This window comes from Pithys albifrons, chromosome 10, assembly GCF_047495875.1.
Source record: "Pithys albifrons albifrons isolate INPA30051 chromosome 10, PitAlb_v1, whole genome shotgun sequence".
In the NCBI taxonomy this organism is placed as follows: domain Eukaryota; kingdom Metazoa; phylum Chordata; class Aves; order Passeriformes; family Thamnophilidae; genus Pithys; species Pithys albifrons.
In genome coordinates, this window is record NC_092467.1 from 26392833 (window position 1) to 26420172 (window position 27340).

The 27340-nt window shown below is 38.2% G+C and overlaps 1 protein-coding gene across 8 annotated transcripts in view; it reads right to left on the reverse strand.

The window, feature by feature from the left end:
* The window catches only part of LOC139676330 (BEN domain-containing protein 5), an 893330-nt gene that overhangs the window by 328764 nt on the left and 537226 nt on the right, over positions 1-27340 (reverse strand). For 2 of the 8 annotated variants that reach the window (XM_071565173.1, XM_071565172.1), the window contains exons 7-11: positions 23068-23201; positions 21081-21456; positions 14858-15006; positions 9639-9852; positions 4789-5847 (exon numbers count right to left, since the gene is read on the reverse strand). The exons of 2 other annotated variants lie outside the window; for them this stretch is intronic. In XM_071565173.1, the coding sequence (XP_071421274.1) occupies positions 5687-5847; positions 9639-9852; positions 14858-15006; positions 21081-21456; positions 23068-23201 (1034 nt within the window). In that variant the 3' untranslated portion in view covers positions 4789-5686. Of the gene's footprint in view, positions 1-4785; positions 5848-9638; positions 9853-14857; positions 15007-21080; positions 21457-23067; positions 23202-27340 lie in introns of those variants that run through there. 4 more of the 8 variants (XM_071565174.1, XM_071565178.1, XM_071565180.1 and 1 more) reach the window with 4 other exon arrangements.

A 27340-nucleotide genomic window follows, 5' to 3' on the forward strand; every position in this document is an offset into this window, starting at 1 on the left:
ATAAAACTGATACTCCGTTAATACAACAAAAATGGAAAACACATGAAAGAAAGTACATTTTTTTTAAACTAAACTACAATTCAGTAAGATTTTTATAAACATTTGGGACGACATTAAAGATATATTTGAGTATGAAAGAAAGAATATGAAACTCTGCCATGTAAGCTTTTTCATGTGTCTCCCCTGTGGCAGGGGCTGGTACCAGTGTGATATGCAACTATCAAGGCATATTCCCCCTACTGCTGTTCCAGTATATCCCTGATGTTCAGCAGGGTGAACACCAAAGGGTGCCCACAGCCAATACTTTTGATAATCCACCTATCCCATGAAACCTGCATCCTTCTCCACTCCAAAAGCATGAAAGCTCTTGGTAACTATAAAGGATATAAAGGATACAAAAGCACCAACACGCATAATTTCTTATCTTCTATTTTACAGGACTTTTAGCAATTATTGTACTATAATAAAAGATAAGTCATCCCCAGCCCAACCCTCTCTTGCGTGGTTCAGGAAATTTTCTGTGGTGACTCTTTAATTTCAAATCACTAAACACGAAAATTTAGCATGAAAATAGGTATTCCAATGCAATAAACATATATAAAGACTTCAGTTCCATTAAGGTTTTACTATCAATAAACAAGGAACATAAAGTTGATATTCTTTTAAATGTGGAGGCAACAATTTCCTTTGTAGGAAGAAGTTTTCTAGCTAGAAGGCAGCACAGAAAACATCCTTTAGGCTCAGCTTTTTCCTCTCCTTCCAGACTCACTTTCACCTTTGTTCTGATCCAGCCATAATGCAACTTCATATGATGCCACAGGTGAGGTATTTTCCTCTTTATGGTAAACAAATGATGTCACAACTACAGCACTGTGATTTCACCGCAGGACTGAACAAGTGGGTATCTGACGCACGGAATGAAAATTATTGTTCAAACATAAACAGCAGAAATAATTGCAAAAGTAAAATAAATGAACAACCACGTAAATTAATTTCTTTTTGAATCACTGTTCCTGTTTGCCAAATCCAAATGATTCTCCTTTCCTATTTAGGAACCCTGAGGGGATGAAAAATGTTTAAGATGGTGAAATTAAAAATTAGCTATTGAGCATGAAACATGTAATGATTGCACTTCATAACGTTTTTATTGCCTTGGTGTTGTAGGAATCACTTCACAGTTCCACACTGTTAGGATGAAAAAAATGACACCAATAAAGTCTGAACAACTGATATTATGACTTCATCAGTCCAAGACTAAAGGCATGCACAGAATGACAAATATTCTCGAGAGTATGGAGAAAACTACCACCTCATTCTGAAGAAGCACAAGTTGGATCTTTGTCTCTTTCTGCCAAGTGGTTATTCTCACACCAAAAAGATGGACCATTGAAACAACCCTCAGTACAGCTCCACGTGACACAACATTGCTTTTCCTCTCTGAAACTGGACCAATTTGGGTTTCTCAAGAGCTGTGAACACAAGTAATGAACAGTGAAGCTACAGCTAATACAGAATGTTCCCAATTCAGAAAATTCTCACTCCTTTGAGGTTTTGCATCAAGACTATCATTTTAACAATGACCTGCACTTAAGCTTTAAGTCTATAGATTCTGGAAGCATGAAGTCGAATTATCTTTACAATTTCACTAAATCCCAAAAAGTTCCATTTATTGCTGTGTAAAGCTTCCAAGAGGACAATAATCTCTGCTTAAGACAACAAAGCAGCATTGTAGTAATCTATCAGATAAGACATCAAGGGTAGAGTGCAAAGAAGCGACCTCCAGCAGGGAGAATGTACCTGCTTTTGACAGCCCTGCAACCTTAAATTCCTACTTAGAGTTCATCTTGGACATAACTAGCTAAATATTTCAGCCTGGTTGTTCAAAAAAATGTCCAAACACAAAATCTCCCATTTCTATTGAGCACCACTAAATCCAAACCTCTTCTGAACAGCAGAAATTAACAATTTGTTTCCTCTCTAATAAATACTAACTTTCAAGTTGCAAGACATCTTGACTCAGGTATTAAAAGTCTCTGGTAGGGTTCTTTCCTTTAAGATAATAGCTTATATCCCTTATAAAATCATTAATAGAAGATAAAGCCCTTTTTGTTAACTCTAATCTTGCTTCCTTGCAAGTGTGCCAGAGGCATTTTAATATGGATCAGGTAATGAATATCACAAATTACAGCAGCAATGTGTGGCAACAGAAGATCAGATTATTCATATAACAGTAATACTTTCTTCCTTCTTTGACTAAAAAAAAAAGTAAACAGTATGCATTGATCTCCCAGCAGAAAAACTCACTTCCTCTTAAATCTGTGTTTTTCTGATCCTTACAAATCCAGGTTTACAGTATGAGGTAACAACGCAGCAACAAACCTTAGAATGATGAACGAGGGGTATATGACAGGCTGTAATAAAACCTATATTATTTTATGTCAAAATTCTCTCCTCTTTCCATGATGTACAGGTATGAAGTTAAGATAGAGTAGGAAAAAGTTAGTAGGTGCTGTTTTCTACAAAGCTTCCTATAAGAGACTCATGGCAGATGCATTATGAACAAAGCAAACTATGTACAGGTAGGTGCAATTATGGGAGAATTAATATACCACCAAGAACAGCCCTGGCCATAAATGCAGTATAGGCAAACAAAATGGAATTCACAGTTAATTTATACATCAGTATTGCAGTGTAGAAAAGCACAGCCCATGAAACTTCCTATTTTTTCCTGGGTATTGCTGGAACAAGTAACTGCAGCTGATTTCCCCACTTGAAACAGCCACACTGGGAAAGACTCCTACCATCTTCATACTGGTTCATGGCAGGGCAAAGACAAGAGTAAAGAGAAGCGTAAAGATGTTACTCACACACTCATTACCCACTGCAAACCCCTGGCATCCTGCCATTCAAGCACAGTGTGCAAAAATGACATATTAATAGTAAAAACTTATTTCCAGCAAGCCAAAGGTTCAGTTTAACTTATAATACAATAAAGAGGTGTTTTACATTTTATATAACTCAACAAGGCTTCAGGAGATGCTCACACTAAATGACAGTTGCCCAGTCCAAAGGACACATTTATTAGTCCCCAATGACAATACATTTCAGAAGGAAGTGAACCTTTTTGTGCTACCCAAATATCCCTGTTCAATTCGTATAAAAACTGACCTGGCTGATAAAGACTCCATGAAAAAAATTAATGGAGACTTCCAAAATACCTTCCCCAAGGAGAACATTCAAATTCTTCAACAATGTGCAGCATTAACATCTGATGGGACAAGTCTGTCAAGGAGAAGCCTTACAAAGATGAGGCTGGTTTTGCAGAAAGAATTACCACCTCTGATTTTTGGGGCCAGGTTGAAGTCCTAACTCTAATTAAATTCTAATCTGCTTTTTCTTGGTTTAATAAAATGGTGTCTCAAATAGGCTTATCTTCTAAGAAGTACAGCATGATCTCCTCATTAAAAAAATCTGTTACAATGGAAACACATTAGTACTAAACCCATAAAAGACGGGGAAAATTAAGGACATTTTCCCCCAAACTAGTATCACTTTAGAAAAAAAATGCCTTGGTATCACTTAAAAAAAATTGTACATTCACAAGTCTGCTTGAAAAGTGGGAACTTGCTGTTTAAATGTTTCTTCAATGTTATCTCTATTTTGTTCTTTAATTAATAAAAGGATACATGCACTGACATTATGAACACTAATTTGCTATTTAGCATCCCAAATTAGGAAGCATAAACATTTCTGCAGTTCATTGAACACTACCTAAGAACACTTTTGATATTAACAGGAGACGAGCGAGGCTGTTAAATGAAATGTCAGGGCACACGTAAGACATCGTAAAAACACTCCTGCTCTTCCCATCCCTTGCCATGAAAGCTCCCTGGTTCCACCTTGTTGAAACCAGCTCTTATGAAACAAACTTTGAAAATCAGTTAGATCTGACACATCTGCACAGTCCCAGTGTAGGTATAAAGGAAGAGACGGGAATGCAGGCACAAGGAGCAGTGAAAGTGGGATGTACCTGTTTGGCAGCATGGCATTAGACTGGTACAAGGCAATCATGAAATTCAGCTGTACAAAGCATAAACCAAATATTTACACCCTGAATTAAGACATCATTTAAGTACAGGTGACATACAGAAAGAAACAACCTGGTGTTTTTCTCCATCTCTTCCGAAAGAGGCACTGCAGCTCTAACATTCCTCCTCCTCTCCCCTTTTGCTTCCATCCACCCCAGCCCTTCAAAGAGTTATAGAATCATTTAGGTTAGAAAATACCTTTTGGATCATCAAGTCCAACTATTAACCCAGCACTGCCAATTCCACCACTAAACCATGTCCCCAAGTGCCACATGTATACATCATTTAAATACCTCCAGGGGTGGTGGGTCCACCACTTCCCTGGCAGCCTGTTCCTTTCCAAACTATCCACATTTTTACAGGACATTGACAGAGGCTTCACATTAGGGTAACCCAATGGTGCAGGAAGATGATGAGAAACAGGAAGTCTTTCAAGAGTACAGAAAGCAGAATTGCAGTGGTAGGAAAGAAACAAATGCTGGTACTTGGGAACAGGCAGCCTGAAAGGTAGATAATCACATCTGGATGTGTAAAATACATTAAAGGTTAACCAACATCACTAACATAACAAATTCTCAAAATTCATCAGTCCAGACCTCAAGTTATCTCTAAATCCTTAAAGGAAAAAGACTTCAGATTATTTTCTTTCGCTTACAGACAATCAATTAGATATAATTCAGATGACAAACTACTCCTCATAACTTTGCATCGCAAGTCTAACTTCAATGTAGAAAATTATTTTTATTTTTAATTGAAATTTGTACTAAAAGTGTCCATTGTTAAATTATGGACCCAGACAAAACTGTACTAATATGTACATAATCTTGCCACAAATGTGGCAATGTTTGTTTAAAAATACAAATACACCAAAAAGAGAGTGTTTCAAGAACAGTAATGCAGACACACTGAAGAGCTTTGTACCACAATCAGAAACCTGAAAAGTGTCTTCATGCCCCAAAAAGAATTGCTTTTAGACTTATTTAATAAAATAAATTATCATGATTTTACAGCATTGAGTTCTTCGTTGTTTATTGGTTGTATTCTTTTTAAACTATAACGGCAATGGTGATCTACCTACAAGATAATAAGTGAAAAAGAAGAGTTCTTTGTGTGTTTTTGATCAAATATATTGTTAGAGATCAAAACAAAGATTTATAAAAACAAACAATTAAAATTTCAGTTCAGAAAAACACTTATTAAAATACAATAAACCCCTTTTCAATAGCAAAGTGGATTTTGTACAGTTCTTCCCTTTAAACAGATGTTTACTGCAGCTGAGATCCAGTAACTCCAGTAAAACTAAACAGAGGCCAAATGGGTCGGTGTTCGCAGAATTACAACCTACATACAGAACTGCAGGGAACAAACTGCAACTCATTGGAAGAACCTTTGAAAATTCATTTTTCATTGTGAGTGAACTTACAATATATCTTACATTATTTAAAAGCAGTTTACACCATGACAGAACCGCTCAAAAACGAACCAGTTAGAGGAAGAGAGCAACGCTTCAAGTCAGCTTCTCCCATCAGCAAAACCGCCACACAAATCAAAAAACAACACTTAAGTAAAACACTAAGACTTTATTAAAAATCCAAAATTTATTGCAAATTATACTTTGCAATTTCCCTCCTTTCTTCATTTTTACATGATTTATTGATATCCATGATTTTTTCACAGATGTACTTGTTGACTTTGGAGAGTCTCTGTGCAATTTCAGTTTCATCCACAGTTTCTTGTGCTATTCTATCATACAAACATTCTGGGGAGAAAAAAAAAGGAAAGAGTCATTAGGATATTTTTAGAAAATAATATAGCCCTGAGTTGGGCTAACTACACAAGAGAGTGCATGAGTAAACACTGTGTATATTTGCTGCAAGACAAGAGAAGCTTCCCTTGATTCACTGGCTATCTTGTTCAAGTCTGTTTTTTACCAGGCTTGAATCTTTGGCATGACAAACTTCCAGTTATGCTGTGACTACATTAACAGGCTTTCTATACAAGGCTAAAGCCAACCTTTTACAGTCTCAGTCTTGCCTGCCTAACTCTCGTATTTGTCTGTAACTCCATAGATTTACTCTTTTCTCAGCACTATTGTTATCTACAGTTCCCTGTGAGTCACTCCTACCTTCACACCTGCAGGACAGTATGTAAACAGTAATGGTTAGAAAGAGAAGCAGTAACCAGCAGAACACTTTAACCCATTTATGTTAATTTTTAAATCTGTTCTGCATGTCTGTGTGTTATCAGATGCCCTGTCCCTGGGTGTATTTTGCTTCTGCTGGAAGATTATTCAGGACAAGAGCCATCTCCTTGCATGTTTGAACAATGCACTTTGTGAACTTAACTGGAATACGAAAAGCAAGCAATGAGCATTGCAAAACCAATGAGTGCAGTGAAAGTTGAGACAATTTTCCTTCACAGAATTGGTACTTTGGTGCCAGAATCCTGCTGAGGTTACTGAAATTGGTACAACACACACACAATTCCTTAGTGACAGGCAGGTTTGAGGTTTTTTTGTTTGTTTGTTTTCATAACCAAAACAATGTATTTTGCTGTGTAAGCTTCCGAGATTGGTTAAACCAACTCTGTTCTGCTTTGCCTAGTGATCTATTCCACTAATCGTTTATTGCTTCATATACAGAAAGCCACAGAGATTATTGCTTCATTAACATGGTTTACAACATTTCTAATGCACCATATTAAAAAGTTATGAAAATTAAGTACTATGCATGCTTTGTAGTTCATTTGGAAACCTCTGAGAAGTTTTATAAAAGGTTATTTTGCATTAACAAGGTTTATAACAGTGCTCATGCATCATACTTTTTATCATTTCTTTATTACATACTACACAGTGGGGATTTTTAAGGAACTATAGAGATATCACACACATTAAAAGCTAATGTTGTCGTTCAAAATTCTATTTTAAATAAGCTAGTCTGTGTCCACAGAATGATGAGAACATCTAAGGCAATGTGATTTTTATGTTGTCAGACATACTGAATATAAAATAAATTAAATTAATCAGCATACAGCCTGAGAGCGGAAATGCTGATCATCGGTAAACTATGCTTAGAAACACAATACCTAAGAAGAGGCAAGTCACTAAGAATCTAAAGAAAGGCAGTGTTTTTGGAGGTCATAAGTTAGTCCTGAAATAAATCTCAGGAACACTCCCAGGTTGTGGCAGATACACCTAGTAAGGTGAACTCCTAGGAAAAGACAGGCCATGCTAGTTGTTTAGCCACAATGTCAAGTAAAGAATCACTTGACTGAACTCATTCATCAGCTGTAATTCCTAAGGTCAGTGCAACCCAGAGAGAGCCAGGATGATCACAGTTTTTTCTTTTCTGTTTCTGTGAGGGGGTGCAGTAACAGTAGTTTAGTTCTCACACAAGGATGCTGGCCAAGGAGTGATTTGGGGGTTCTGCTCCTTATTTGTCTTTTGGCATAGAGCAGCAGACACCCCTTCATATTGCTGAATGGACCAAAGATCCAAGCAGACCTAAAATACTAACAAGGAATTTCACTTCTTTCTATGGTGCCTCATCCAAATCACTGCCTTGAAAACTTGAATTTCCTCACACTTCACCTATTTGTGCACTTGCCAGTGATTTTTTTTTTGTTCTCTTCTCCATGGTGGGTCAAGACCTGCTGACACTGATGCAAATGCAAAAGACACAACATGGAAAATCATGGTTATGAGCTACCCAGTCCCACTAAAATAGGAAACTTGTCACCTAAAATATTGGTCATGCAGTTTAACTGGTTCAAGAGAAGACTGTATGGGTTTGAGTCTAAAAAAATAGGAATCAAGGACAAGGTGAAAGAAACACTGGAAAGAGGTACATGGAAAACCAGGGCATGTAACAGCAGAACTCAAATGAGCGTTGAGGCTGGAAGCAAAGTATGACAGAAAACACAGAAAAACAAGGAAATAGGGAAGAGCTGAATTGCTGGTGAGTGTAAAGGCATGGAAGAGAAGAAAGGGAAGGGCCCCATCTGCATCTCACCATGTACCTGTTGGAGCACACTCCCAAAACTTGCCGTAGTCAAAACAAAGGGAGTTGTAAGAAAGGTGTGATTTAAATGGCTCAAGCAACACAGAGTGGCCCCGACACAAGAAGAGGAAATGCTCACAGAAGCAACCTTGCCATCAGTGTTGAGGAGCAACAGCCTCAAGCAGGGAAACTAGAGAACACTTTTCTATGGGCCAGTGAAAAACAACGCCCTTTTACTGTGTGCTTGCAATTGTACATCTGGATAACCAATTTTGTTTCCATTTGGAGCTGACAAGGGCAGCCACCACCACAGAGTGGATTTCTTATGTGGCCAGCACATCATTACTCAGCTACATGGGTAAGGACTATATCAGAAAGCCCCAGCCAGAACTAGAAAATCAGCATGGAACAGCTTCCACTTCCACATATATTCCTGAAGCAGATTAGTAAAAAAAAAAAGAAAAAAAAATCTATGTCTTTTACTCATTTTTTACATACTAAGAAAGATGACAGTACGAAGGTAAGTTTCCAACTTTTTCCCCACACAACATAGACACAGACACACGCACACACTCAAAGAGGAATCATATTTTATACTCCAAAACACGGTACTTGCAAGGCAGATTACAACACCTCTTAACGAGATCACAGTTAAGAGCACACAGCAACTAAGAACAGGAAATGCAGAATAATAAATCTATCAAATAGGGAGATTTCTTTCAGCCCTACTGCAATTTTGTATGGACACAAAACCTAAAAATCCAATTTCAGTATGCATTCCATGAGGAATCAACGCAGTTCTGACTTAAAAAGAAGCCTGTAATATCAAGAGAGACAGAAATGATGCAACACAGGCATGATGATACAAAGGGACTGAAATTCACCTTTCTTTTTAAATAAAGGAGAGGGCCTTCTCTCTCTCAAAGTACTACATACATGGACTCAGGCTTGTTACTGAAAGTGTCATTGCAATTTTCCCTGCCAGATGAGGTCAGCGATTTACACTTCCTGTCCAAATTCCAATTCAAGTGCAGCAATTAATTTTTACTATTTCCATTTTCTCCACTTAAAAGGGTAAAGCAATACTTTCTTGCCTTTGAAGGTACACATTTTATAGTCACAGCTATAATGGTTTCAGTGCCTCATGCCAGAGCTGGTTACATTTGGGATGAAAGAATGTGGTAAAGCTACTCTCAGTCTTGCTAAAAGGAATATATGCATTTTAAAAAATCATTATGTTATAAATGAATTCTAGAACAACATGTTGTTCTCCAGGTTGAGAGACCTGCCCTGCAAGTGGTTTAAAGTGGTGATCTCCTCGAGTCTTACTGAAGTCAATGTACAGCTCTTCAGCTGTGAAGGCCTACACTGTGCACAGCTATTGCAATGTGTTTTACTTTTCCTGGGTATGTATGCACTTCACAATGCAATAGCAGTCTGAATTACAGTTTTTAATCAGTTAATTTTAAATGAGCTGAAAAGAAGCATCTTTCAACTCAGTGATTAATGGTTAAACTCCAAAGCAGGAAGCAAAAGTTTTCAAATAACCTACCTCTGACAATGCTTAATTTGTGAGGTGAGAGAGGTGGCTTGGGAACGGCATCTTTCTTTTTTTTGGTTGCAACTCCTGTGACACTTCTGTTCTTGAGAACATCTGTTCCCCAAATCATAACCGCTAGATTTTTTGTATACTTTGAATCTCCTTGTGTTACTTGCAGCTGGTGCCATTTCTCCTCATCTACCCAAATTCCACTGCCAAGATGGACCTAGAAGGTAGTAATAATAACAACTTATCTATGGTATGTAGCACACAACAGTATCCAAGTGCTGTAGGAACATTAATATTAGGTACTATAATAACAGTAATTAGGGCTGAACAAATCCATTTTGCCTAACTCTGAAATTTCTCCAACTCTGTGGGTCAGGGAGTTCAAGTCAACCTCTATATATAATATAGTTCCTTTTTGTAATCTCTACTTTTTCCCCCCCACATAACCTGTCTCCTGAAAGACTGTGGTCAGGAGCAGAGATCAAAGAATGAAACAGCGAACACATCCAGTATTAAAAAGTTATGCACAGCATATGAACCAAGCAGTTGCACCAGCCTAACTCAGGAGCAAGATGAAACAATTCCCTTCAACTGAAACAGATTTTACCCAAAGCATATTTCAGAGGCAGTAAAGAGGGAACTACTTTCTAAGTAGTATCCTGTACCTGTTGGCAAAATTCAGCCTGATTGTTTAAAAAGTAACTGGAAGGGGAGAAAGGATTTTGAGAGCTCCAATTGCAATATATAAACCAAGAGAATTTGGAAGCTTTGTAAAACTTTCTGTTCTATCAAGAAGTGTGCCTATTATGTGTGATCAATGTACCAAATGAACATTGTTTTGTGGTCAGGCAATGACCCATTGCTGCAACATCATAAACTTCTCATTATCCAAACCACGGGAAGTAGAGATATTTCACTGAAGTAGTAAAGAGGGATAGTATGGTGTGAGACACTGGATTATTATCTTAGTTACTGGCTCGGACCAACTCAAAGGTCCTGGGGAAGGACAGGACAACTTTCATGGAGGTGAGGTGATGCCCTGCACTGCATCCCAGCCCCTACAAGATTCATTGGGCAATCCCAGAGCAGCTGCTAGTCAAAAAATCCAGCCTAGGTCCAGCTACAGGAGTCCAGGAGACAGAGGGTTTGAACAACCATGGGGATCTAGGGATGGTAGCTGTAATTCTCTTTTTCTTACTTCTCCTTATCTTGCTTCTTGATATTTTGGGCAACTTAAGACTGGATGGGCTGGATTTTGCTAAGTTGTATGGGTTAGGATGGGTTAAGTCAATGCTTTATTTTGGTTCAATGCTACCCTTTAAACTTTTGCCAAGTACTCTTATTTTCTATAGTTTACCAGTAAAAGTACCCTCTGAGAAACTGTGTGCAGCTTTTCTCCTATGTGCTCCCTCTTACAGTGTTAAAAGAACCAAAAGCTCTTCTAATATATCTGGAGGTAAGATATTGCTGGAGCCTTGTACATTTTTAAAGTAAAACCCCTTTGGTGAGCTTGCAGCTGAGGTGCTGGGGTTGTACATGTGGCCACTGGGAAATGCAGTGTGAAGCTGTTGTGGAGCCTCCAAAAGGAAGACACTCAAGTCTAGTTTTGCTTATTAGTCTTGCTCAGCACCAGCTGTGCTGGGCTGACTCCCACAGGGCGACCCTATGTCTCTACCACAAGATTCCCAGCGCTCCAGTCTTTAAGACAAATGCAGGACAAGAACTTGAGTACTGTCCTTAGGATGCCACTATGTATGTTTGAGCTGGTAGTCCTGACAATCAGGACACAGTGCAGCAGCAGCAAGGAAGTAACTACACTTGTAACCAGCACAGTCTGACAGGGGTGCAGCCAGGATGCACATGCTGGCCCTGTGTGGAACCCAAATATTTTGTACCTTGTATGTCTATACTGCAGTTCCTGGAGTAGAGCACAGAGCCCTGAGCTACCTCTGCACACAGAAAGCTTTGTTCACATGGTGACGAACTTCATTCAGGGGGACACACACTTGCTCATCATCCATAGCAAGCTAAGGTATGATCTAGGCATCCCAACTGCTGATCAGAGCTCACTGCATTTATTTTCAGATAATCTGCAGAAGTGCAACAAACTAAAAATATGTATCAATTAGATTGCTACGTATCCAAAATCTAGGGTTCATTACATCTGGTCCAAGGGAAGTTCTTTCTGTAACACTTTAATAAAAATTTACTGCCACTTCATGATTAAAAAAAATCCTGTGAAGAAAATCCTATTGCAAAACTGCATCAGGAGACTCCATTTCCCTTAACTGTTCTGCCTGCAGTTTTCTGTGCTTTTACTCCTTTCATGTGGCTTTACATAAACTCTGCCTGCTACCCATATAGATCTGAGCAGTATCACATAAGTCCCATTAAATGCAATGAAAATTGGACAAAGCTACTGTAAAATTTTATATACCCATAATTTTACTGCCTGTATTCAAGCAGATACCATTTCTCCTTTAAATGGAAGCCAGCTTTAATTATTAATGAGGGCTATAACCCCAAGAAATTTTTTATTACGACGGCATCCTTCAAAAGCAACTAGTTGTTTAAAAACTTAAATAGAATAATATGAATGGTTTGGCTACCAGCTATGTTATAAAAAGCAAATGAAAATTCTACTTTCCTCTAAGCATAAAACCATAAAGCAAGCTGCCTTTCCTGCAGAATCTTCTACACCAAAGGGATTCTAAGAAGCTTTTCAAAAGTCTGTATGGTATTTAGATCTTGTAATGGACAAAAATTAAACTAGTAAAAACCACAAAATGATCACCCTCCCTTTTTTTTTCCTTTCTTTGTTGTTGAGCCTCTTCATAAATGCTTTTAAAAAATTCACACTCTTGGTGTTCTCTACATATTTTTTAAGACAACTTCAATCAAGAGTAAGCAGTCTGGGCTCACAATTCAGTTATTTATGATCTTGGAGAAGTTATCTGGAAAAATGACCATAAGTTACTTAGAAAATAACTAAGAGTAGGAATGTTGTGACATACCAATCTTTGGATGTCTGTATTACATTAGTTGTAGAGACTGCTGCATTTGATCAAAAATCTGATTCCACTCTGCGAAAATTAGGGTTTACCTTTGCAAAATACTATTTAGTCTCTTAGGTTACTACATTATTCATTAGCTTGAAGCTATTTAAAAGGAAAGAACAAGTTACAGGAAGTATTTTTAATATTTATGGTTCAGACAGAGCATCTCTTCTTTGAACATGCCTCATTTATTAAAAAAATTATTGTTAGTATGAATGGTAACAGCAACTATGTGACAGACAGCCACAGCCACCTTACTTCTCTCTTTGTCTATTTCTAGCACTGTTATGGTAAGGAATTTAATTTGTCCATGTCTCAGTTTACCTCTCTGTGCAACGGGCCCAGAACTGTTTTCTATTAATCCCAAAGCTACAGAGGTTCACAGTACTTCAGATTCAGAAGAGATTTCCTTCTTGCTGGAAGAGCTGCCCCGTGGGCCTGACTCTCGGCTTGATGAAATCTATGGGAAATTTGCTCCCAATTTCAGCAACTGCAGGATCAACCTTCAAGCACAATGCAACAGAAACAACAGCAAACTCAAAGCAATGCTCACCATTGTAACTGTGCCAACATCTGCAATAGATCTAAAATGTGTCTCAGAAGATGAACTCTTTTTTTTTCTACTTTTTTTTTTTCCTTCTTCTTTCTTTTCTTTAAATGAATGCCATGGGCTCCTTTTCAGTAACTCTGTTCTCCCTCTGGAGGGAAGAGATTTATCTGCTTTGAAAGAATCCTACTCAGATCAAACTTGATGCTACAAAGGGCAAGATTTGTAAAAAATATTTCAACTACTCTATTGGTGCACGTCAATAAAGGATAATGAAACAAAGCCATAAATAAGGAAAACTGAAGAAAACCACTCTCCAGCACTCTAAATGCATTAGTTCACATTTCTGGCATCTGAGCTGGCTGTAGCCCCAGTAAACAGGCAAACCAAGAATCAAAATTACAAAAAGAAAATTAAAGAGATATTAATATCTATAAAGACAGAGAAAACTTCAGCAACAGATGTGCCAAGAAGCCGACAGATGAAAAAAAGGTGCAGGAAAAGCTGCATACAAATACTAAAGGAGGTGCCCTATGGACCCTATGGAAGGGAAGAGGAGGTAAACCAAACTCGCACAGTAATATACCCTAAGTGCTCATTGCACAAATATACACAAAATATACAAGGAAATAACATATTTCAATATCTTAGGCAAGAACCAAACACCTGTCAAACTACCAAGAATCTACTATTTTTCACATATATTCTGTCCTCAACAATTATGTCGAATTCGCCTTCAGGAAGGACAGACACTTGTGCGGTCAATCTCTCAACAAAAATCTGACAATGCATTATTTCGTGCCACTCCATCAGTAATTCCACTGTATGGCAAAAGTGGAATGGATGTTTTCTCCTTGCAGGTCTCAGATTATAGTACCAAATGCATATATATACCAAGAAACAGGATCTGCACAGGCAATTCTGAAGGACATATAGTTTTGCACAAAAAATATATTCTTCATTTAGCAATACTGGCAAGAGCTGTAAAAGCAGGCCTGGGTAGTTGACCACACACAGTGTCAACATGCTTAAGTCTAAAAAGCTATCAGTCAGGTTCTGGCAAACTAGATCTAGATGGTACTTCAACTTTATCAAAGTATCGGGAAATTAGCATCGCATCAGCTCAACTCATCAGCAATGCTCCTACCAGGTTCAAGGGAGCACATTTCCATTCCAGGGTTCATAATTACCTCCTGGACTCCAACCCAAATGTGAGAGCTTCTCTGCAATATGACTACAGCACATTATAAACATTAAAAACCTTTTAGGAAAAAGTATTTTGGTTAAATAGACTAACGTAACTTTTTAATGAGGGTTACTGACTTTGGTCAATATTTGGTGTATTTATGGATGTCAATTTACTCGTGCATGCATATTTAATAACTATATTCCTTGTGTTGCACAATACTCAATGCTGTCATCACTGAGGGTATTTTTCCATGCTGTTCATATTTGTGTAACTTCACTATTTTTCTCAGCATCACAGCACATCTTTACAAAAACTGAGGAAGCTTCTATGAGCTGCTACCATGCAAAACGCCCAAGATCATGAAAATTCCACAAGAACATCACCTGATGGACATTTGAAAATTATTCATGCTATATTTAATACAAAATACCTTTCCATTCTCGAGAATATACTTGTCCATTACTGGAACAGGGGCAGGATAGTAGGTTGACGTATTTGCCTCCTCATTGAAGGTCTTCTGTACCTCAGGCTCAGGCTCAATTGATTCAGGTTTTACTTTTTCAACCTCAATGGCAGGTCCTAGACAGTTAAGAAAAGAGAGCTGTCTGCTATCCCAGAGAACAGGAAATCAATCCCTTCATTACCCATCGTTAGCATAAAATAATACATCACTCAGGTTCACTTTCAAGTTAGAAGTAATTTAAACCAAAATCCTACTTCTGAACACCAATAACTAAAAGCAGAGTAAGTATCTCTGCTTTATAAACATTAAAATGCTTAATTTTAATTTAAATGTTTAATTTTATTCTTAAAGTATAAGGACAATTACAGATATGGGTAAGATTTTTTGCAATCTACACTAAAGTGAATGATGTTAAAATGACAGTGAAGTTACAAACCAAAAGCAGTAGCAATTCTTCAAATAAGAATTGCTATTTAGTTGCAAGGAAACCTGCATAATTTACTGTGATAATTACATAAATTACCCACATAGAATTACAAATTTTATAGAAATTTGAAATAACTTCAGATATAACAGAGCTGTATGAAAAACAGTGAGGATCTACAGAAGTGCAATAAAGGAAACAGACCCAGGCTACTTACGCTAAAGTATCATGCACAGAAAGAATATCAGAAGATTAAAAAACCCAGATATGTTAGAATTTTGATTGTCCAATCCAACACTGATTTTTTTAATGTAATCAACAAATATTAAACACAGATTAAACAATGGAATACTACTAAGCATATGTTTGAAACTTCCAAGGAGGATAATTATTTTATCAATCATCAACTTTTCTTTTCCAGGTCAAATGCATAAAATATTCCTAAAAAGACAGAGGAACAAACTAAAATAATTTTAATTAACTGGATTTCATGATTCCATTCATTGTAGTGGTTCCACCAGAAGTCTAGGCTACGGCCCCAAGTCTATCATTGTCCCTTGATGTCTGTCTCTAGGATCACAAGAAGCTCCAGCAGTCCCTGAAGTTCCCGGCAGGGGTGGTGGGTCGGTAACACAGCAGAGTTGCCCGTGTAGACCCTGGACACCAGGGCAGTACTCCACTTCCAAAAACTCTCAGGATAAACTCACACACTTGGAAGTGCTGTATTGTAGCAGGCTGGTGCTGACAGCACTGCACCTTCCTGCAGCCCAACCCTGACACCTGCAACCAGTGACAATCATCAGGTCACCATCCCCGTTCGGGGTCCCTTCTCAGTGTTTGTGCACAAAGACCAAGCCCTGAGTTGCTCTAACTGTGCAAGTCATGCTGGCACCAGAACCCCTGTCTTAGTCACGTATCTTAAATAGTTGCTGTGCCTGGAACAAGCCCGGCATTCATTCCTCCTACTTTGCGCAGTTTCATTTAGGGATTATTATACAGTGATAGCAGCGCTTCCTCCGTTGTCAGCATTTGACATTTATCCTATAGCTTATTCTACACCTACAGAGCCAGCTAAATGTTCTCAGCTGGCTGCCACTCAACAATGACTAAATGTTGTCCCGGCAACTCACTCAACCCTACGCTGCAGTGCCACCAACGAAAGTGTCTTAAGAGCCAGCCCCAATGCAAGCATGGCACAAACAGAGAAATCACAAAAACATGCCATTTGAATTGTAATTTCATAGTAATCTTAGTAAGAACTTCTACTATCATGAATATACAATGGTACAGCCAAGACAAACTAAACTTTCTGAACCTGAGACTGCTAAACTGATGCAGATCTGGGGAAAGACCTGGACTGATTCAAGGACCCAAAGCCTGCCCACAGCATGGGCACACCTGAACAAGCAGATGCAGAGACATAATTGGCAGTGTGACATCTTTTAGCTGTTACTTTAAGACAATATCCTTCGACGAGGGGCTATTTTGAGTTTTCTTGTACTTTGAAAGTCACTTTGAGAGAGACACCTAAGTACAACCACCTTCTTCCTAGGAAGAAATGTTCATTTCAGTTTAAACACTATTAGTTGTTGCTATTTAGAAGTCTTTTACTGGTTTGTTTATAGTCATATATTGACACACCTGCAATTTGGTTTCCTGAGTTTCCCAAGAAAAACAGTTGAAGTCCACAATAACCACAGCTCAGAAAACCTCTGCTGCAATTCATGCTTTACTCATCGCTTAGAAGTCACCACAAGAAAGCCTTTAAAAGGTCTTCTCTTATATTCTGATTTTTGATTGCCAAACAGGTATCTGCCTCTAACCAGGCAGTTTCATACTCACTTTCACCAAGTCCTAGACTGCATTTTCAACCCAGTGTGCTGTGAATTAGACAAGCAACCTGCACTACTGTGTGCCCAATTTACCACACACCACACTCCCAGTTTCCCCTCTCTGTAGCTCTTGTGCTCTGCACCTTATTTTAAACATGATGAACGGGACATGTAAAAATATACACCACTATCAAAAAGCTTAACACTTATGTAATAAGGATCAGGGGAAAAAGAGACAATTCTTCATAATTCAAGAAAGAAACAAATGTTTTATTGCAAAATCTTTCTCCTTTTGACTGTAATTTTCTTATATCTGAGAGGCCACCAAGTTGATATTCAGGGTGAAGAAATAAACTTCCCTCCACCATCTCTTTTCCTCTAAAATGCATCTTAGGCTACATGCTACTCAAAAGCTAGTAAGGAAGTAAAAATAAGCTAACTGATAAAGTGGTCAATGTGCATTTGTCAGCAGCAAGTTTTTCCACATAGTCCACCCAAAATTTGAAACAAAACTTGAGAAGTGGCAATATTGGTACTTCCTGTACCTGTACTTGACAGAAACCTTGGCATTTTTTTCTGGGTTCATGGGATTTTTTTTATATCAACAAACCAAACAAATCTAGAAAAGCTAAAAACCAGTAACTCCTAACATGTGGGAAGACATAAATCCCATTTCATTCTCTCTATTCTGGTGTCAGCCCCAAGACACTGCAAACTAGATGGCTAAAATTAAACTGGGATTAAAAATAAAATCTTGATGGTCTGTATGCACATTTGATGCATCAATGTTTATGAATGAACGTGAATATACCCCCTCACTTTGGAGCAAGACTAGTTCTCAACAATATAATATTAAAATGAAGTGTTTATGAGGGAGGTAACACCACCCAAACATTATCCCTGTACACCTTCACTACTTCTGGCCACATATGGCCACAGAAAACTGCACAGGTCTTGCCCTGGAGACAACTATTCTTTTAAGACGCTATTGAAATTATTCTTTTGCAATTCAAGGCCTATTTAAAGCCCCTACAGAGGAGAGTCAGTTATTTAATTCTCTAAATTACCTCTCTAAAAACAGGGCAAATTAGTGTGTTTTCAGGTACAAAAAACATAAGATAAACTGCAAAGGCCTACAATCAAGGGCTTCCTGATTCCAAAGCAGGCAAGGCAAGAGGCTGCACACATTCTCCCAGGATCTCAGATGAGGGATAACATCACCTCTTCCACAACAGTCATCACATTTTTCCACTGTTCTGCTCTCCAGAGCCCTGGTCAAATGCCTGCCTCCTCCAGGAAGGGATCTGTTGGGCAATAACACACTGAAATCGTAAAGAAGATAAAACTTATCTCCATGAATCAGTACTGATTGCACTACTGGTGTTGGCCACATCTGCTTTCAAGGCCCTTTTATAACAAAGAGCAATTCAGTGTCACCACATGGAAGATGAAGAACCTCACTCTTCCAACCAGAGTGGCTTGAGTTTAGGAGCACAGATGGAAGGCACAGGTCTAACTAAACACAATGACTTCCAGCTCCTCACTGAAATTAACAACTTGATGGGAAATCAGGAGACTACTTGACTGAACGTTAGCTCAAGAGGCTGTTCTATATTTGATCTGCAAGTTTAAAATGGCAACAGGCATGCACTTCCCACAGCTGCAATTCATCAGCACAAATCAGCTGTCATCTCGTGCAAAGAAATCAGAAGTCTCTAAGGTGAAACAGAAATGCAATTAGTTTGCATTAAGTCCAGCCTGCTAGAAGTGCAGTGTAACATAAATTACATGTAATTTGAAACTCTAGGTTTAAGAGATCACTGCAACTGAAGATGAATTCAGGAGGTAATTTATTTTCAGAACAATTTTCAGAGATTATTCACATACCCAAACATACCTCATTTATAACCTGGAAAAGTAAGGAAGACTAAAAAAGTCTTTACATATCTATTTCTTGATTAAAAGTAGCACATTTTCATACTGTCATCATACTCTCTAGTGTGCTGAAGATGTCTCCCTTGCTAATTATTCATAAGTTTTGTACTGATCTTTCTAGAACATGGTTGTTCCTCCACTGTGAATGAGGCTATAAGGAAAGATAACAGAGTAAGCAGCAGTTAATACACTGAGTTTTAGGAAATAGAAACTCTGTGAAAGACACAGCCCACAAGGCCAAACTCTACCTTCTGTAACTATGAAAAGTTCCTTGCAAGTAATAACAAGAGATTTTCTTTCAAGCTACCTGGACAAATATCAGCTATAGATACGTGATTAAATTAAAAGAACTTGTTTCCACTGTAATTGAAATTTAATTTTCAGTAGTAAAGCAGGTGACCAGACTGATATAATGGAAACTAATGCTCAGGATTCAGTGTTTTTTCCACAGAAGTTTTGGGGTTTCTTTTCCTCTCCCCCTAACACCCCCCCCCACACACACTTTTTCTTCTAAGGTTTCTTTATTTAGATCAAGTAAAAAATACATCCTTTTTCTTAAAGTGAAAGAAAAGAGACAGAATTCAGTAGCTGTCTTCCTTTCACTGCTGGTCTCACCACTCCAGTTGCTGTCAAGTCTACCAACTAAATTGGTACTTTACGCAGTTCAGCCCCATTGCCTACCAACATCTGGCTTGTGCTCCATTCACATAAATTCCAACTAACTACTTGCAGATGAAGAAACATCTTTCCATCCAAGGAAAATTTTAGAAAGCTCAGTGGAATCTACTGCCAACCACATCGTGTTTTTCAGGCTGTGGAAACCGTGCCTACTTAGTTTTATTTAAAAAGTTACTAGAGAGTTTATAATAAGTAATGACATTTTAATTGTGCACAGTGTAACAATGATGAGCATTCACAATCAAACAAGAACCTGGCTCCAAAGTTGTGGGCACACCTCATCACATGCTACAGCACAGGCACATGCTCTCCCAGGCTCAGGTTTGGACGTGAATGTAACTCAGACCCACATGCAAATTGCATGCACTCGTTCCAGTACAGGAGAAGAGCCAATATCCCATTTACATGCAAAAATTAAGTTTCCAGATACACAAAGGCAGACATAAGAAACAGCATGCTCAGTTTGGATGCACAAATTTCAACTAAGTTTCAGTCACCAAGCAAATCTTCAACACAGCAGTACCACATTCTAATAGCAAATAAATGTAATTAGTAAAAATTTTGAAGGTGTTCCAGGGGTACCATCTTCAATGAAAAAATGAACTTTTTATTTTGTCTTTTTTTTCCCATTTATTCAAACATAATGCTTAGATACTTCTTATAAACCCAAACAAAGAGCAACTGACCCAAGTTATTTAAAATTGAAATTCAAATTACACAAACCTGCATTTTGAAACAAGAGTTGATAAACGGGACACTAATAGAAAAAATTTTTTTAATTATTCTTTAACAATCCATTGTTTTTCAAACAGCATGGCTGTTTAAAGCCACTGCTAAGAATTTTAGGAATATATCACATTCTAACAAGCTACTAGTGGGAAGAGGGGTCAGAGAATGGAAGGTAACATAGTCACATAACAATAAACAAAATCCTAACTGAAAAGAATAAATTAGTTTTAGCCCAACTATTCATTCCAGTGTCTTTTTTTTCTCTTTTTAAACTGGAACATACTGGTGCATTTTGCAGATGACACTTTATTTTTTTCAGCATATATTGGAAGGTCAGAGACTCTTTAAAATACAGCTGCTTAAAATGGAACTCTGATTCAACCATACTAGCCAAAAGACCTCTACTTTTTGAAGAAAAACCCAGACGTACATAGCATACAAATTCGACACATTGTACAGCCACAGCAGAAAACCCTTTTAACATTCAATGTCCAGTTTAACAACCACTGCTATTCTTCAAATACGTTTCCATTACTACTGATCACACTTGCAAAATTCATTCAAACTAGTCCCACTTAAGTCCGGCACTTACCACTACCTAGTCTTAGGAGCAGTACATCCTGGAGCCTCCTGTTCAAGTCTCTGAGTTCCTTCATTTCTGACACGAGTGCCCCATACTCCTTTAGCTTCTTTGCCTGTTGCACAAGCTGTCTCCGTGTTCTCTCAAGCTCCTGTTGAATGTGTCTCATTTCTTCTTGTTGCTGTTGGTAACTCCTCAGCAATTCTTCGTACAGAATCCGAGGAACTACAGCATCGTCCATATTGTTCATGCCTTCTGTAGTCTCCATAAAAGCCTCCTCAGGGCTGGAAGTATTACTGAGACTCATCCCGTTCTGTTTTTCAAGGCGAGCAACGACTGCTTCAATGCTTTTGTGTGTACCTTCACTTTGTTTCCTCCCATCTTGTCTCTGTATATTACAATAAAAAACAAATAAATTAGGAGAGCAGTAAGAAGTAATAAAATTAGAATTTTACAGACCTGGGAACAGTTAATATTCTTCTTTTCCAGAAAAACCCAAGACAAAGCCAGCCTGCAAAAATTTTTTGCCTAGATTCTTGTGGATGTAAATACATCATAACTGGCACTCAATTGTAATTCCGCTCAAGGCAGGTATAAACTTCTGAGGCAGTTAAAGGCCTTTCTGCTTTTGGGCAAACTCAGTGTATATGGGTCATTTGATTAAAAAAAATTGATCAAGATCTCTTTTTCTTTCAAGTTTACCTGTAACATTCAGATTTCTTACAGCAATTGAGTTTCTGGTAAGTAAGAAGAAGAATCAACTGTGTGCTACATCTGTCACCTGTGATGACATCAGAGATGATAGGGCACAAAGCTGTTCTGTGAACTGAGGGCTTGTCCTTCCCACATGGGACACAGAACCTTGTCTGACTATTCCTGTAGCACATTCACCCAACTGCCTGATGTAAGTAACTGAGTTAACACTATCAGCAAACATTGAACGGGATTCAAAAACAGAAGTTGTAGACTGTATAGATCATCCAGCCTCATCTCCCTTACCAACTGATTCCTTCTATATCACTACTGCATTGCAGAGACTTCATGTCCTTTGAATTCTCAGCAGAATTTTACCTTCAGTCACCTGCACAAATCCTAGAAATTCAATCACACCTCTTAGGTCTCCATGGTGGTATTAGTATGTGATAGTATGGGTAAAGTCACTAAGTTTTAATGGCCAAATATCAAAGGCATTTGAATTCCCAAGCAACTACAAGGAAAGCAAATGCAGCTCATAGGTTGGAGATCAGAAGCTCACACTATCAATTCCCATACCAAAACATCCATGAGAAATGTGGCTGAAAACAAAATCATTTGATGTTATGCCTGCTGCATGTTCCAAAAAAATTTAAAAATTAAAAAAAAATAAAAATCTGGCCCACCATAAAGAAATGTACTTAGCATCGTTCCTGCAGCTGCAAAACACATGAAGCTATAGAGTAGTATTTTATTCTGAAGGTTGGCAGACTTTTAAAGAAATAATTTGATATAAAAAAATAAATACTTTTCCATAGTGGGTTTCTGGTATCTGGACCTAAAAAGGCAACTGGCAGTTACAAAGGAGGGATGGATGCCGTCCTGTCAATTCTTCTCAGCCAGTGCTGCAGTTGGGAAGCCTCAGAGCATCCCCTCCAATTCCAAACAAGCAGCGAGCAATAGGTCACAAGTGCCACCAAGAACAGCTGCTCAACAGTCATGTAACTGGGGAGTATAAAGGATTCTGGGCCAACTGGAAGATCATTGTTCCAAAAATCTCAGATGGCAATTAAACTGTGCAGACAGTACACAGAGGAAAACGTTCAGTTGCACTTACATCAGGTTTTGCAAACCCATACCCCACTCCCCCACACAATGTGACCCAATTTCACCAAACAGTGTTTTAAGGGGATCAAAAACAGGCCTGGAATTCTTAAGCTAAGATGTCTGTATATGCCCCAAGCACTTGCAAAACAAAATCAAAAAGGAAAGGAGGGGAAAAACCAAAATGGAAAGTCTTCAGTACCTTACTGTGTCTAAGCTCCACATCTTCTTCCCCATAATCTGTAACCTCCCCAGCTTCTTCTATGTGATTGAGAGAGAGTTTGGGGATTTTAATTTTCTTCTGCATCACACTGTTCTCAAGGTCAGTTTTGTCCTCTAAAATGTATATTAAAAATAAAATTTTGTTACATTAATCAGTGTTCTTACTTCCAAAGACTACATGACTTAGGCAAGACCAGTTAAAAACCCCCGACCTCCCATGCTCCAATCCCCTCAATAATACCAAGATCAAATTAATCCATGGTGCAAGTCAACTGATGCCCACTGACAATTCTAGAGTTTCACCAGGGGATCAACCCAGCCCAACACAAGAATAAATACTGAAAAATGCCAAGACAAATTCATATGATAAAAAGTGTCAATGAGTGGCTTGTACTACCACCAAAGTAAGCACTGCAAAGGCTGTAAATAAAACTTCCTGAAAACCATCTGCACTGCTTTAAATTATGTTTACCAACAGTATTTTCACATTTTGCTGCAGTTCAAACTCTGCTTAGGGTTAAAGTGAAAATAAACTTGGTAGTTCATTCTATACTCTAACCATCATCTGTCAGCAGCACAGATCTATTTGCATACACAGCAGATTCTGCTGTTCTACAAAGTGCAGGGCTGGAGAAGGGAATGCTGCTGGAAAGCTTGAAATGGCATTACACGAAACTTGCACAAGAAACCAAATCTGTAACAAAATGACTATACAATCCCTATTTCATTAGTTAAGTATACTAATCCTTTTCCTTTAAATACAGAAAGGCAATAAAAGGTTATATTAACCTTTTTATCTCATAAAAAATTGAAGTAAAATATTTTCAAGTCTGAAACATTTTGACATCTCAGAACTGCATATTTAAAAACATTACTCTGAAAAAAAATTGAATATTTTAATATTCCTGAGAAGGTAGGGAGGGGGGAGACAGGGAACCACGAGTACAGTGTCCCCAAATGTGGCTGTGATATGTATAATTCTTTCAGAACAGACAAGGTCTTAAAAGATTCACCTGTTCCCAACACCGACAAGGTGAAATGCATTTAAAGTGCCAAGCGTTGTCTTTGTGCACTAAAAGCTTATGAATAAGAAAACATTTCAAGTCTTTTTATCCACCTGCAAATTGTATTTCACAAAGTGTCCCATGAATATTTTTGAAAGTGCCAATGAGGAAGGCCCCCATGAGTGCTTAGCTGCATTGACTTTTGCTTTCTCAAATTAGCATCTCTCCACAGGACCTCAAAGTGGTTCGTGTTGACAGTGAAGGAAAGAGAAACAAAGGTAAATCACTGTTTAATGAGGAGCAAGGCATTCATTAGAAATGAATTACACAGATGAATGCAATTCATTTTGTTACAGATAGAAATGGATCTCTTGTAGGCAAATGGTGATATTAGAGCCCAAGGCTATGTAAAAAGAATAGGCACAGAACACGCAGAATAAGACATTAGACAACCTGAAAAGAAACGCAGATGGTAGCAATAAATACTAAGGCAGATGCAAAGAGAAACAGATAAACAACAAAAAACAGCTAGGCTTATTTTAGATCATTCTCCATTCCCCAGAGCATCATGGATGCTTATCCCAGTAAAACAGAAAGGCAATCCAACTGTTTCAGTTTTGAAAAATCAGCCACTGTGTTTTCATCTGTCTGGAAAATGTAGGTTCATCAGAAAAGGGAGATAAGCCAATCCTAATGACAGACAGCTGAGAAGAAAATAAGGCAGCGCTTGCCTAAAAACCCCACAAACTTCTAGACAAAAGGACTGACTGATGGGTATTGATATCTTCTTGAAAGAACAGAAATTTAAGAATAAATTAATCCATACTGAATGGGAAAAAAATGAAAACCACTAACTTTTTCTGTGTCTATGTATTTTGGGGTATTGGATAGATTGAGGAAGCCTTTGCTAATACATGTTCTCACATGAGGAAGAGCAGCACGTGGACACTGCAAAGGCAGCTTCTCTAGACGGCTTTGCCAAATCACGTTTCACAGAACATGTGGATGACCTCCTTCTCCATTTCAAGAATGCAGATCAGTTTCTATGCTCTGAAATAACCCTTGGCCTCACAACCAGATGGGCACAATCCATTACTTCACGCAGTAAAAAAAATTGTCTGTTGGCAACTTGCTGAGGTCACCAGTAGCCAGAACCTCACAAAACTGGAAAAGGAAACTTCGACATTTAAACTCTTGTGGAAAGGGGTCACAGAGGAGTAAGTGCCTGTGCAGACCACAGAAGTCAGCAAATACTTTCCAATGAATAAAACAACATTAAAATAAAAACAATTTGGAAGAACAGAAATATTTACCTTTTGATTTTGGCTTTCCATTTTTAAAGTCAATTCCTAAGGGTTAAGCACATATTCTATGCACTTAATGTGAATGAAAGAAAATACTTAGTTTGAGGTCAAAGAGAACAATGTGAACCATCTGAATTCGTCATTCTCTTCTCTCTCCACCCAACTTCTGTTTGCCTATGAAATTTATGTTTGCAAAATGTCACTGGTGAATTGAAGATAAGTTTGTTTATGTATTTTCTTACAAATACTTAGTTTGTATATTACAGGCATGTAATTTTCAGCACAGTTCTCTTCCTCTTCCTTAGACTTTTTGGGTTTACTGTTTATCTGTACATGAACCCATAAGTTGAAGAAGGAAACTCTTTCCTCCCCACACAAAATTTGAAGAAACAATGGTAAAAATGAGCTTATTTAAGTTAAAGCTCAGGAACTTTTAATGTAGTCAGTAAGCAAATAAATGTTCCTCTGCCTTCCAACAGCAATACATGTAATATTTTTTTTACATATGCTCTGGTCTTTGAAAGCTTATTTATACTTAACACAATCCATGCAGTGTGTTAGATATGAAAAGGCCTTTTGTTCTTTTTTTTTAAAGTGCATTTCTAACCTCTGTTGCCTTTTGCATCAGATAGAGCCAGAAAAATCTCATTCTGAATTTGAGGCTAATGCTGGAGTACTGGCTCTTGTTCTGTAAATATTAATGGCATTTGGGAAGGGGTGGGAGGGAGAGAGAGGAGACAAGGGGGAGGAGAAACATGAACATGCATTTAAAAAGTCCTAAGGAGAACTGCTCTGTCTGTTGTTTTGCCAGCCTACAAAAGACAGGTACAAAAGAACAATCCAGCAAAAAAACAACAGATCCATGATTTTGAGCAAGAAGAAAATCAGGAGATGAACCAAATGTATGGACAAGCTGCAGTTCAGTGCCTGAGGCAACAGAAGAGAGAGAAGGGCAGCCCTAAAGACGTTGTAGCTCTGAGCCTTACTTTGTAAAATCATTTGTCTGGACTTTGTTCCGAGTCATTTAAACCTTGCTAGAAGTTAAAAATTATGATTTCCCTTAGGTGGTCGTGATCAGGTTGTCATGAAGTTGTTTTTCCCTATATATGGAGTAAGTAGTTCAGTAGTATGAGGGACTGAGAACTAGCACTTAACATACCCAATTAAGTACTTGTAACAAAGTATGCAGGGTAGACGCATGACACTGGACTGGGACAGCACTGATTCCCTCTGTTTTTTAGGAAGGCACATGTAAATTAGGAAAAATTGCTTTTGTTCAGACAGAGAACCTGGTATTCTGTGATGCCATATAAAGAGTAAATCATTCTCGAATAACTGCACCCCAAGAAAAGGTCAGACTTGGAGAGATCTTGGCAGACAACTCAAGGTACTGAAGTACAGGGCACAAGAGCCAGAGCACATGACAGCATCTCACCCCATATAGGCTCCTACCAAAGCTGAATGAGTAATAAGAAGAAAGCAACGTGCTGAGGAATTTCAGAGTGGATGGGAAGACATTTGGCCTCAGCACAGCTCAAAGAGAGAAAAGCCAAAAAAGCAACCCTGTGTTAGAGAATCGGTATCAACTATCAAAGGATAAACTGTTCCTGGAATGCTTTCTTCAGTCAGGCCCTCATTTCAGTGTCAGGATGGGTGGGCCCAGGCCAACGGGGAACACCTTCAAGTCCAGAGTGGCAGGGAACTGAGGCACAGAAAGTGACTTCAACAGGGCAGGAAGCAAGTTGGTTAAATTCAAGTAAAAATGTGTTACTGATCTAAAACTGAAAACCCTATCGTGGGATGTAGAATAACACTATGGAAATCTGAAATTCTTCTTAAAATATTCCTTACTTTCTAATTTAGAAATGAGGACTGAACTAATCCCTTCAAAAAATAGTTCAAATGCTGAATTTTTTCTACCTTTGGAGTAAAAGCTGAAAAAATA